The sequence below is a fragment of the Plectropomus leopardus genome, chromosome 21, assembly GCF_008729295.1.
Source record: "Plectropomus leopardus isolate mb chromosome 21, YSFRI_Pleo_2.0, whole genome shotgun sequence".
In the NCBI taxonomy this organism is placed as follows: domain Eukaryota; kingdom Metazoa; phylum Chordata; class Actinopteri; order Perciformes; family Serranidae; genus Plectropomus; species Plectropomus leopardus.
The window spans coordinates 20,364,906-20,379,071 of record NC_056483.1 but is presented as its reverse complement, the minus strand read 5'-3'; the positions used below and the strand labels follow the sequence as shown (position 1 = coordinate 20,379,071).

Below are 14,166 nucleotides of genomic sequence, written 5' to 3'. Positions count from 1 at the left end.
CCCACTGCCCACCTCTCACACAGATCTGGTTCAAAGACAAATCAAGATGCTTATCTGGGTTTTTATGCCTTTGAAATCGGACGGCCAACAAAAATATATTTTTTACATTCTGCATGCATAGTTTGACTAAACCGCTGATGGTTTTGAAAGAAATCTGATTATTTAACCTGACAAAATGCTGTGCTGATTTCCACATTTCCCGGTAACTCGACACACTGCACTTACATGCTGATGAATTGAAAGTTTTTAGTTTGGGGTTTCGACCTAACCTTTACACCGAAGTGAATGTTTATCCAAATATATAAAATTAGAAGCTTATTTCAGCTTCTGTTGAATTTGTAGTGGCAGTGCATTGTAAATGATGTGGCGTTACCACACTGCAGCACTGTCATTCTTTAAATGTGGTACAGCACAGAGCAGTGCTGCAGTACACCCTGCCCTGGATGTGAGGCGGGCTGGGAGGTTTGAGGCTGGGTCGTGGCTCTGGGGCCCACAGCCGAACCTCGTCGGGCCCGGCCTCGGCCTCTCAGCACAAACTGCATGCGATGTGCTCCACGCTTGGCCTGGAAGTTATTAAGCTCGCGATATTAAAAGCTACTTCTCTAATGAGTGCGGTAATGAAATCTGACACTTTTACTGGCACGGCGATCTGCGAGGCCGGGAGCACTGCAAGAGGGCCAGCAAAGGAGACAAATGGAGGGAGAGAGAAACGCATAAACACGATGTAAATACGGCAGCTCAGTCCAGAAAGTTTGCAAGAGTTATGCCTTTTTTTATTGTAGCGCTCAGACTTATAATGCTGCTGTTGTATCGGGGCATTGTTAAGGACAAACAATGCACAAAGAGGTGGCGTGTTTAAGGTCAGACGGTGGAACAGGACCACAGGGCACTGCTTCTGCTTGTAAAGGACCTGGTGGTGGGCCTGTTGGGCCCCCTTGGCAGGCGGTGGTACAGCTGGAATAAGCTTTAATCGCCACCTGAGGTATTCTGACGAAGGCCTGCTGCCATGCATCATTGATATCACAAGTGGCAAGCAAGGGAGCCATGTACAAGGTGAAAATGGTTTTACGAGCGTGCAGAAGTGGGGCCGTTACTCATACCAAAGGTAGCAGCGCTGGCCCCCAGCTCCTGGGCTCTGATACACGCTCAGATTCAAGCAAACGAGCTCGTGCGGAGGTTTTGTGGCCTGCCGGGAGGACTGTCTGCACCGCTGTGATAGGGCTCATAAAAGAGCCCCTTTTTACCACGCTCTGCCACCTTCAGCACCTACAACAACATTGGTCCACGGCCTTGTTCAAACAGCGCCGCCGCATTCCACCCGCGCTCCCGAAACAAATTCAAAATGAACTCCATTTCCTCATCTTAATAAATCATCCAAGCCCTCAACCCCCAGGTACTCTGACTTTTTTTTTCTCCTGACTGAAAAACTCTCCCCAGCTAAGATTGATTGCTGTCTTCACTTGGCCATGTGCTTGTTTATGAGAGACGGGAACCACAGAATGCCTCTCGCCGTCTTTTTTTTTCTCCCTCTCTCTTTTTGAATTCAGCGTGCGAGCGCGCTGAGGAAACAGCTTTTATCACTTACAGCACAATAGTACCCGAACCATGTGTTTCTGGGTGCAGGAGTAACGGGAAAAGTGTGAATTTGTCCGTGTGTGAAGGCTGCCAGCGTTCAGAGATTACCCTTAAAAGAGCCTCGTTGTCCACACCTATTTATCAGGTTGTGGATCACTGTAAAACCTTCCTGCTTCACACCAGATGAAATGTTAGAGCAGTGGCGCAGATAGCACGAGAGGAAACAGGAGCGCTCTTTCTCTTAGCTTGTTTTTTCTCTCTCTCTCTCTCTGCCTCTCCGTCTCTTTCCACCTAATCCGCATCGCTGAGTGAACTCATTGTCCGTTTGTTTTAGAGGAGCGGCCTGCTAAACACATTTGCCTGGAGAAACGAATTTCCAATAGGGTTTGATGCGATTGTAGTGCCTGCCCAGAACGTCAGGCATGCGAGGAATCTCGAGCCCAGATCAAGCGCTGTCTCTGACTGTCCACACACTGCGGAGCTGTGGTGAAACACCGAAACGCCCAGCCATGCACTTGTTACTTCAAAACTGATTTTTCTCCAGTTTGCTGAAGGCAGTGATGCCAGTCGGGTCAAATTAGGATGATGTAGCACCTGTTTAACAACCACCAAAACCTGAAGAAAGGCTTTTAGAGACCTTTGGATATTAACTCAGTGACTTTGACCAAACCAAACCCAGCATAAACAACATTTTTAGGTTCTTCACATTGTTATCTCTGCATCTACTAACTGCATTTTTGCATGAAATTAAGACCTTCATACCCTATTATATCTGTTCAAAACAGCTTCCAAAGCTGCCATATTTTTTATGTTCCTAAATATCAAAATTAAATTACTCCGCTCAGCTTGATTGGACTTTACCAGCTCCACATGTTGGACACGTAGCTGGAGGGATCCTCAGCTTTTTGAGCCACAGATGAATCAATAGTCAATAATCTCTCCTGCCTTCTTCTCTCTAACTCAGTTTCCACACTGAGGATGTGATGGAAAATCCAGCCGACTGGTGACAATAGGGGGAAAAGGCTTCCTTATACCTCCGCCATGTAGAATAATGGAGGTTTAATGGTCTGCCGAAATACAGTGAAGGGAGAGCAGCTTCAAAAAAGCCTGTAACTGTAGAATCAGCCTGGCTTTCTCATTTTAAATCAATTATCTTTGCTTGAAAGGCTTTCACTGGGTTGATTGTGTTTTAATAGAATATGAAATTAAATTCACACTGTGGTGAATTGATTTGATCTTACATAACAAAAACACAGAAAAACACTCTTAGAGGAGAAAAACAGTGACACTGGTATAGAAGTACCAAAAGCATACCGAAAAAACTGAAGGGAAAATAATACATATTTATTGACTCCAGAGAGAAATTTAACATTACAGCAGCATAAACAGGCAAAAAACAGGCGAAAAAATGTTTGAATGACATAGATACAAAATTAAAGAAGGATATTACCTTAAAAATGGTACAAAAAAATAAAGAAAATAGTACAATGTAAATTGAAAGTTTTAGATATTTAACTATTTCTTATACGACTGTTCAAATTATGTAATTGGGAACCAAGTCCTGAAATTCCTGGAAAAGTTCCTGAAAAAAACTGTTTTCCAGGCCTTGAAGTGGTGTGGAATTAACGAGAAATTTAAAAAAAAAATGGTTGTAAATATTAATTAATATTGGCAATACAAATTAACCTACTAGAACAATAAAATAAATCGCCTTTTCAGTCCACTGGACACACAAAACAGAGAAAACAGACTCACAATACATAATGCAGTATCTGTTTTTGCAACACGCAGCATATCATAAAATATCAAAAATCTAAGTAATATTATATCCTGACTTATATATGGTGATAATATCGTATCGTTGATTCCCACTCTTACAAACATAGGGCCCTGTTTAGAGGTTCTGTAGCATGGTCTACAGTGCGTGGCCCAAATGCGTGCCAAAGCCCATTTTGGCGGATAAACTGGGTTCCAGCTGCGGCGCAGGCACAGAGGGGTTGTATTTAGACTGAGTTAGTCATGGGTGTGTTTTGGGCGGAACATGAATTAACCAATCTCTGCGCCAGCTCCTATTCCCTTTGAAAGCCAGGTGCGCCAGGAATTGGTGGATTGCGATCTAAATGATGGATTTGGCGAATGACATATGTGAGAGGTGAAGAAACCGAACTGTTTTTGCACGAGGGAAGGCGCGCGAGCAGATAATTTGCGGAAGCAGCAGATATACAAAAAAGCAGCAGACACAGCAGGCATGGGAAGAGGTAGGGGTGCAGGTTTAATATTTTTTTTTGGAACCTCCAGAACAGCCTTACAATGCAGAAAAGTTAACAGTGACGTGAGGAGGGGTAAACAAAGCTCGGTGCTTCGTAAAAATCAAGCAGAAACGGTAGGAGGTAGCTGATCTCTCAGTGCACGTGTTACTGCTGACCTATTTGGGTTAACTGGCATCGGCACACACGGGTCAGCCTCACGGCTTCCTACGCTCTGTAATGTGCCCTCATTTATGTCCAAGAGACATCCGTGACACATATCAATGTTGTGCAACACACAACATGCCACAAAGAATGCTTCGACTTTGAGGGCTGTATTGTGATGTTCCACGTGACTTATCCAAACATCTGAACCGCATGCAGGCGCATCTCGCTGTCTGAATAATCCGCCCTTTAAACAGCAGGAAACAGACTGCGCCGCTGCTTTTTTTATTTTTACCAGCTTTTATTTGATCAATGGCTTATTCGCTTTCTGTTGCCTAAAAATAGCAATAAACCAACAGTGCGCTTGACCACACCTCACTTTAACAGCGACACGTCCAGGGGCGCAGCTACATTTGTTAGTTATCTTACGTTAGCTGTCTTACGTTAGTTATCTTACGCTAGGCGCAAGGTGCCTAGCGTAAGATAGAGCCCAAAGAGTTTGACAGTGATTGTTTGCTGGCCAGCCAAGGTCTAAAAGGGAGATGGCGCAGTTGCATCATGGGAAGTGTAGTGTTTTGGGAGCTTTCTAATACAAGAAACAGAGAGTGAGGTTATATTGGAACCTACTGCCTCAATTTTGACAATCTTTATTTTTTTAAGTCTTTCTGAGTCCTTTTATGTCTTTTTTGAGTCCCCCAGCTTAATGGAGGTGCATGATTAAATTAACATTGATATTACATAGTAAATCTGTTGAATGCTTACAATATTGTTTAGTATGTTTAATATGATTATAGTTATATAAAAAGATTATTTTTAAGTAGGAGAAACAGATGTCACTAATAGCATTAATGATGTTATGTCCTCTACATTAAGCAAAGAGCGTAGGACATTCAACATGGCGGTCTGTCCCTGTGGCCTGACTGGAGAGAAGCACTGATGGATTCTCTGACCTTTGTTAAATTAATGATGTGTTTGTGTTTGTGCAGGACCCACAGGAGTCGGCTTGAATGAGCTCAAGAGGAAACTGTTGATCTCAGACCCCCAGCACTTCAGCGTGACCATCCCACGTAAGTTCCCTCCACCCATCCCGCCGAGGTTAGATCCCCATCTGTTTGTGCGTGCGGATCGGTGGTCAGGTCCAGCATTAATTCAGCATCTCCCAGTAGATTCCATTTGTCCTCCAGTCTTTCCTCTCTGTGCGTTTCTTCTTTCTTATTCGTGTGTATCTGTTTGTCTTATGTGTGAATGTGTGTTTTATACATTGTGTCCACTATAAGCCTTCTAGCAGACCACAGTTTTAGATCTGCTATTCATTGGCAAATAACTTTTACAGGGAAAGAAAACACCATTTGGTTTTCTCCGCATGCTGCATTCACACCAGCTTATAAGAAAGCCAGGTGCACTGTGGGACATCAGGAAACAGCACATACAATAATTCTGTTCAACCTACAACAAGAAGACTTTAAATTATGCTCTATAATAAGCTAAAATTGCATTATATGGCAGGCATAAAAGTTGTACTTTGAATAAATATAAAACCACTTTTTGAATCAGCAGCAACTAAACCACATGTTGCCATCTTCTGCATTTATTCTCTTTTTCTATTTTTTTTTCTCTATTTGATCTTATTTAGGGAAGATTTTTTTAAGAGCAAATAAACAAACATTTTTTTCTTGTTTTATATCTGTCCTCTTTTCACTCCTGAAAAAGTTTAAATGTTGAGGTAGAAATACATTTTTATGTCTCTTTATGTCACATTATTATGCCAGCAATAACCTTTGCTGCAGGCCTTTTGTTTTCAGGTCGTCGATTCGTATGTCCATATGAAACATTCTTGTGAACGCGATATCTCGAGAACGCCTTGAGGGAATTACATCAGATTTGGCATAAATGTTTACTTGGACATAACAATGGGCTGATTAGAATTTGATGGTCAAAGGTCAAGGTCATTTAACTCAGGAGCATTACATATTACATGTTTTTAGCTATAACTCAATATGCCAATTATGGCAATATTTCATTTTTTTCTGGCCATTAATCAACATCATATCTCAGAAACAGGAGGGGACACATTTAGTTGGTGACACTTATCTTGGGTTCCCATCTTGAAATTGGGCTGATATGGATCTTCTGTGCTTCCGAGGGGTTATATCCATGTCTTCAAAGAAATGGACGTAAGCTTTAAATGCAACCTGACAGGTTTGCGGATGCATATGAAGTAAAATCTTTATGCCTCCGCAGCTACAGCTGTGGCTGGAGGCATTATGATTTCATGTTGTCCGTCCATCTGAGCGAATGTAGGTCCGCCCTATTCTTGTGAACGCGATATCTCAAGAATGCCTTGAGGGAATTTCTTCAAATTTTGCACAAACCTCCACTTGGACTCAAGGATGACCTGATTCGATTTTGGTGTTCAGAGCTCAAGGTCACTGTGACCTTGCATTTGTCTTGTTTTTGTGAATGCAATATCTATAGATGGCCTTAAGGGATTTTCCTCAAATTTGGCACAAATGTCCACTTGGACTTAAGAATGAAATGATTAGAATCTGGATGTCTAAGGTCAAAGATCAAGGTCACAGTAACCTCATGCAGCATGTCTTTGGCCATAACTCAAGAACCATCAAGACCAATGTTGAAACTGTGCTGGCTGTATAGATCTTCTGTGTGTGACGCATCAGTGTTTTCACAGATATGGATAAACTGTAAGTGCAACTTGACTGGTGCACGGAGGCATACAGCCAGGCAGGCAGTATATCTAGTTTTCATGTTTAATTTTGAGGCATTTTTGCCTCTGTTGTGATAGTGAGACAGACAGGAGTGAGAGCAGTAAGACATGCAGGGATGATTCCTAGCAGGAATTGAACGAGGTACGTTGCCTCTTAACCACAAGGACACCCAGACAAAAATATTATCATCCCACTCTATTTCTGTGTTCTGTACACATTTCTTTCAGTTAGTGAGCGCTCAGTTTAACTGGTGTGATTTCAGGACAACTCACTGTTGACATCAAGATACTCAAAGACTGATCAAGCAAAGACTGATGGTTTTGGTGAGCTGCTTTTCTTTGGAGAAGGGAACCCTCCAGGAGTGCGCGATATGGCCCTAAAGATAATGATATTCTTGACGATATGACAAAATACTGTAAAATATAAAAGATATTTTATTATTAATTACAAGAATATAGAATTACACCAAAATATGTTATAGTAAATGCTAAACAATAAAGTATTTTCTTAAGTTTGTTAAGAACAACAGTAACTGGTAGCAAATTTGCACTCAGTCATGCTTGTTGTTGCCATGCGTAACGGTATGACATTATGCGAATACGTTGGAATATTGCCGTTATCGTGATATGATTTTTTTTTTTTAACCATGTTAAAAATTAAACCAGTACTATCATGAATGTTACGATATGGCACACCCCTAGCACCCCCGCAAACATTTCATATCTGTCACCACAGCTGCGTCACCATGGGGATAAGTCGCCTCCCTCTCTACTCGTCTCACTCCGTTTGTTTACAAGAAGCCTCTTGTGCACCTGTCCACTGAAACAAACACACTGGAAACACACTCTCAGAGAAATGTAAGCACACAAGTTGCCAGATCAAACTCGGTCTGCACAGACAGCGCCCCGGTGCACCCTGCGAGCTTTTAGCAACAAATCAAAATAATCACTTTAGGTGAAGGATGTTTAGCTTACTTGTTCCAGTTTAGTTTTCACAGTGTGTGAGCACTTGTGTGCTGCTTGAGGGATGAAGGCCGGCTCTGAGACACACACACACGCACACACACTCACAGGGAGCTGTCTGGCAGTGAGAAACACCCAGGGCACGGCTGCTCCTCTCAAGGCCCGGGCGGTTGTTTCTCCTCCTGTGTAATTGTCAGCTTTTCACAGTCTGCCTGACAAGCTCCGAATGATGGAGGAAACTGCGTTTTTCTACCTCCTGAAGACATGCCATTCCACTGCTTCATGAATTGGCACCGCGGTCCTCGTTCCCCTTTCTTTTTCAGCTTATTTCTCACTTTCTTTCTGTCTGTTTCTGTCTCTTTCCTCCGCCGCCTCCTCCCTTTTTTTTCTCCTTTTAAGGACCCAACGACAGCTTGCCATAATTCTGAACACCATCCAGACGGCTGGCTCTCCAAACCTTGCGAGCTTTTTTAAGTTCTGTGCAGTTGTGAGATGTCCCGCAGCCAGCACGTTGGGACAAATAAATCTTTTTGATTTATACTTTTAAACAGGGCGATGGCATTAGTAATTTCGTAGTTACCATCTGGGGCTTGGAGGGAAACTGCGACATGACTTTGAGGAAATATGAGGACTGCTGATATTAATTGCCGTGTTTGTTACATGCCGTGTGGCATAATGAATGTGTCCCAGTCAAAGTCTGACACTTGAAATGTCCCTGGTATTAAAATCCCATCGGTGGGGCCTTTTTTTTTCCACGAGGCATGTTAATTGTTCTCAAATGTGACCTGTGATGCTGCGTTTAATAGAGCCCAGACAGCCTGATTCTGACCCATATAGAAGACGTATGGCACAAGTCCTGGCTCTCATCGAGAGGAAAGAGACTCGGAAAGTATCTCGTCTCCTTCTTTTTTAGCGTTTGATTGCTGCCAATGGACACATGGATGTGTTTAACACTTGCTGTTGTTTCGGATTAAGCCTGAAAGCGTTACCCCTTTTTGTTAATTTGAAAACCGGAGCTTTGGAGACCACCGGCTTGTGGCTCGGTTAGGATTTTTTTCCTCTCTCTCTCTTTCTGCTTGTCGCTGTAAAATGTAAACCAGCCGTCTAAGCAACACAAAGAGCATAGCAATAAGCCATTAGAGTAGGGGGTTAAACATTTTGATTCCAATCCAAGTTTACTGATATTTTCCATGATTTGGGATTGAACGGATGCACATTCTTTTGTTGCACTGTAATTATTTTCTGTGCCACAAAACAGATGCCAAAATAGCCTATGGTGGATGGTGTCAGGCTAACTACCGAGGGGGCTGTTTGGCCGTGTCCTACACATTTCTGAATGGGAGGTATAAGTATATGTTATCTTATGACAAGGCTGTTTTGGCGTCCTCCTCGTGTTTTTCCTACTGTTGTCTGGGGTTGACGACAGAAACTCATTGATCTTCCTCAGTGTCCTCTCCACCGCGGTTGGATTTATGGCTGTCTTTCCTTCTCAAGCAAGTGACACATTGTATAAATCACACCATTGGTTTTCCATGAACCTTGCAGATCAGTCTGGACCGTGTGAAGGAAAGGCGCTGGTCCACTACCAGGGCACAGCCACAACACATGCTGACAAAAAGAACAACTCAGAGTAGAGTAAAGCGGCACTTGGCAGTTTGGGTTGTAGGTGATAAAAAGTTTAATAGTTGGTTTTGGAGCGTCTGACGGGCGTACGCTCTCCCCTCTGACCTTTGAAGTGCTCCTGAAAGGAGTCGGAGTGTGAGTCGACCCCTTGACCCTTACAAATCCTCCAGCCCTGCTTGCTCACGTTCCCTCCACGTGCCGCCCCCACCGCCTATTTTACAGCGTGGCTTTATGGTTTATGGCCAAGTAAATGTAGGGACTTGATGTTAATGAGAGCTCCCAAACTCAATTACCTTACAGCGGCTAACACTGGCGGCTAACGCTCCAGCTTCTGTTTCTACAGTCATATTACAAGAGACAAATTTAATAAGACACAGTAAACCTCTGCTGAATGTCAGTTAAGTGTCTGAGTTTAGTGCTGCAGCTCTACAGGTTGTGTATTTTATGGTGCTATTACACAATAATATATACAAGGGTTGGCATGGCCCAGCGCGCTGTGTTTCAGACTTCCAGCGATGTTAACAAGGGGCTCAGTTCAGATGCTTTCAGCCCCAACAGTGAGTCAGACAGTCTGGGTTTGAGGTAATCGCTCCTTCTCTGCTCCTCTCCGCAGACACCAGTCGGGCCAAGAAGAGCCAAGAGAGCGACGGCGTGGAGTACCACTTCATCTCCAAACATCTGTTTGAGACGGATATCCACAATAACAAGTAGGTACAACTCCTATAAGTAAAGAAACTAATGAGTGAACCAACACACTGTTCAACTAACTTTATACAGTGGACATAGACTACAGATATTCATTAAAGTAATATTTCTGACTTAAAAACGTACAAACTCCCTCTGCCGTACTTTGACAACACTACATTACCAAAAAAGAGGAAATCAGGTTGCAGAACTCTTCTTCCATAAGCAGTGGTTATTCTCCCACACTGCAAACAAATCAGTTTACCAAATATGTGTTCAGATTTTTTTTTTAAGGGGAACACCACCTCCAGTGCTGTGCAAAAGTCTTAGGACGCCTTAAACTTTGTTATTTTAGCAAGGTTTTTAATGACCATACTGAAATACATCTAGAACATGAAAGAAATATGTATACAGTATTAAAAATGCAAATATTTCACAATAAAACAACTTAAGCAGGCTAAAGGTTCATACATTTAGTGTGACCTTTCTTTCCACTGAGCATGTCTTGAAACACCAGGTTGCATCAAGACGTTTCCAAAGCTAAATATTGATTATTTGAGCTACTTTTTGTTAATGGTAGTACGATTCTATGTACTAAATATTGACTACAGTCTGATGAGGCTATTTTAGTTATTTGGTATTTCAATGCATTGTACATGTTCTGTGTATTCTTTATTTGTATCTTAATGAAGAGACTGAGAAACTGGAAACCAGGGAAGTAGGTCTCAAACTTGTGATGTCATAGGGTATAGACTCTGGAGCTGCTCCATAGACCATGAATGGGAGCCTGATTTTGTGGAACCACAGAATGTCTGTTTTCTTTTTGAGACCCATGTGAGCTTTATTCTGTTGTAGTGCTCTCAGCTCTGAAACAGAAAATGTTGCCATACACTCAGAACATTCCCCTTGTTGTTCACAGTGTCATCCATAAAATATTTCACTATTTATTGTCAGTGGAGCAGTTTCAGACTTCATACTCCATGGCATCACAATTTTGAGTGTTAGCACTCTAGTTTTTGGATTTGGGAGAGAGTTGTTGATGTTTATTGATTTTTTTTAACTGTCTTAGACCAGAGGAATAACATAAATGAATGTTTGCCGTAGTTCCCCTTTAAGAAAACAAGACATTTAGACTTAATAGGAGATTTTTTTTTTGCAGTATACACATTTTCAGTCACACTATCTTTATCTTGATGGTCACAAAGTTGCTTCCTGTGTCTTCAAATAATAATTAATAAGTGTAACTCTAACTGTTTCATACAGTCGATTAACAGAGGCAGAGAAAGGAAAACAGAGATTACAAGAACAAAGTCATAATATTCTAATAAGAAAGGTGTTGTTTTGAAGGGGGAAAAGTCAAAATATGACATTTTCCAATGAAAAGGTATGTCGTTATGAGACTAAATTCATAGTATGAAAACTGAAGTGTTCTTAGATTTCAAAAACAAAATGTCTCATTCTTTTTCCGACATCTTGAACATGTTTTGATCACTTTTTGGCTCAGCTGTCCTCCACAAAGTCCCTGCTTCAGTATTTTCCAGCTGCTGCTTTAAAACAGTCTCAGATATACTCCTGCATCGTGTAATTAGTTTGATTCTATTAAAATATCCTTAACTCTATGAAAATAGGGTGCTTATTGTTGAAAAGTATAACTTTGAGTAACCCATATTCCATCCACACTCATTTGACAAATAAAGTTTAGTAAAATCCTTTTATATATCAACAATGATCTCTAAATGTTGGGACTTTATATTATTATTATTATTTTTTTTATCTGCTAATTATCTTGTACTTTTTAAAAATGTCTTGCTAATTTTGGGTCAATTCTTCAGTCGTTGCTCAATGCCTTTTTTTCCACGTTTTCAAAAAAAAATAAAGCCAATTTTCTCAAGTTTCAAGCGGTAAATTTAGTTTTTTGGGTTTTTTTTCTATTTTGAAGTTTAACAAAGGAAAATGTGTTTAATATTTGTGCGATCTGAGAGCTCTGACCCTAATGAAAACAACAGAAGCGCTTTCTCTCTATGTCCTCGGGGACACGAGAGGCAGTGCGGCCGTCTGACTGGTCCCCGACTTGCTGCCACTGTTCAAACACAGCCTCCCTGCTGTCGTCTGTGTGTCTCTGTAACCGAGTGTGAGCTGGTGTTGACAGGGTCGGGCCCTGTGTTGGTAACAGATCTCCAGACAGTGGCCCCGAGGTCTCCTGTCTCTGCTTCCTCCTCTCCTCAGGCGCTCTCTCTGAATGCAGCCACACGGCGGCCCGCCTTGACATTTGCGGCCGACAAATTGAAATGCAAGTTGTAATAGTCATAAGGATGATTGATGCTTTTCTGTCTGTCTCACACGAGCTGGAAAAGGAGGGAGGAGAAAAGATATACTGTAGGGTGCACATGCAAAACATTTACACACGCAAACACACGCACACTGCATCTGACATACTGTAGAGGGAAGCCTGTGGTGGTGAGGGCATATAGAGTGTCAGAGCATGCAGAGAGGAGAAGGCAAAGGGGGGGCTGTATATTTAGGCCATGTTGCGGTGTAGGTCGAGGCATGCAATGTTTTTCAGGGAGTCGGAGGGGTGAGTGACACAGCTGTGATGTGGGGTGGATGCGTGGGACACTCCACGCTGAAATTACAAGGCAGCAAAGTAGACGAGGAGTGAGATGAACTTGTTTGCGTTATGCCTCATCGCATGCAGCAGAAACAATGCAGAAATAAAAGGGTCCACAACAACGTGTGTTTAGTAGAACAACTTTCCCAAGGGAAGCCCTGTTCTGTGTCAAAATGGCAACAATGCGCGCTCTCGATATAACTCCACTGGCATGCTTTACTGTAATCTATAAACCTTCCACCTCTGACGGCAAACAGCGCTGATAGGTGTGAGTATTTAAACACAGGCTACTGTAAGCTCTTAATGAATTTCCCATAACCGAATATAAGGTTTTTTATAAAAAAGAAAAAAAAAAGCTGAGTAAAACTTTCTTACATGGGCAATTACCATAAAACCTTCTTTTTACATGGCATCAGTTGCAGCCATTCTGTCCGACACTCGTCATGAGCAGACTGCGAGCATACCACACACTCCTATTAGCTTCAAATTCTTTCCACGTTGTTACTCTCCTCGCTGCCTTTTTTCCTCCTTGTTTTCAGCTAAAAATACACTAGTGGCTTTTTTTTTTTTTTTTCTCGTGACAGCCGATTGGTGTGAAAGAGGGAAGATTATCTGGTGAAGAAGTGTTTGTTTGCTTGCTGGGCTTAAAATCCTTGTGGATTAAAGGAGGGGAGGTTTTTGGCATCCAGGGGCTTTGTGGGTTTTTCTGGAACAAACAGGTGTTATTGATTGAAAGGGGTTGCATAGGAGATTATATAAAAACACGCTGGGCCAAAACGTCTGGTTTTTGAGTTCTGCGAGAGAATGCTATCTTCAGATCTGTCAGCGGTTGAGAGAGTAATCCCGCTGTCTCTGTGGATTTGTAGGGTTTTTATATATCATTATTTCTGAGATGAATCTCAGGAGTGTGCTGACACAGTCGACCAGATTAGGACGAGATTCTAATGTTGCTTTAGGTACTAATCCCCGCACGAAAAATTGTGTTTTCTTACTCGACAATCTCATTTCTTCTCTCTTTCAATCTCTTTCCGTCCCTCAGGTTCATCGAGTATGGCGAGTACAAAGGGAATTACTACGGGACAAGTCTAGACTCGATACGCTCCGTCCTCTCCAAGAACAAAGTGTGCCTATTGGATGTGCAGCCTCATGTGAGTGACCCTTCCTTTCCATCTCGCTATCCCAGCATCCCTGTACTTTTAGCCCTTGGCCCCTCTGCCCCTACCTATCTTCTAAAGCAGATCTCCTTCGCCCCTGGCTTTCCTGAGGCCTTGGCTGCCTACTAGGCTAGCAAAAGCTGATTTTAAAGGGGGCAATTACTGCTAATTTCCTCTATTTGAAGATTTCCTCTTTGGCTTATGTGTCTTGGGTGGTGGCGATCAGACCCTACACAAATGGTCGGTTCGTCGCTGACTCCCAACAAAACCCTTGAGCACGATTCCCATTAGTCCAGGGCTGGGCCTGTATCGTCCAGCTAGTGCCCCACCAGCTCCTTTCTGTTTGTTTTTGCTGGGTGGATAATGACAGACACAAATACACCATTATATAGATTAGCCTGGCAGGTTCTCAAACCACCCTGG

At 42.4% G+C, this 14,166-nt stretch overlaps 1 protein-coding gene across 2 annotated transcripts in view; it reads left to right on the top strand.

Annotated features, from left to right (window-relative positions):
- Positions 1-14,166, top strand: part of mpp7a (membrane palmitoylated protein 7a) — a 171,563-nt gene that overhangs the window by 144,614 nt on the left and 12,783 nt on the right. For both annotated transcript variants that reach the window (XM_042510456.1, XM_042510457.1), the window contains exons 13-15: positions 4,973-5,053; positions 9,911-10,004; positions 13,629-13,737. In XM_042510456.1, the coding sequence (XP_042366390.1) occupies positions 4,973-5,053; positions 9,911-10,004; positions 13,629-13,737 (284 nt within the window). The remainder of the gene's footprint in view (positions 1-4,972; positions 5,054-9,910; positions 10,005-13,628; positions 13,738-14,166) is intronic.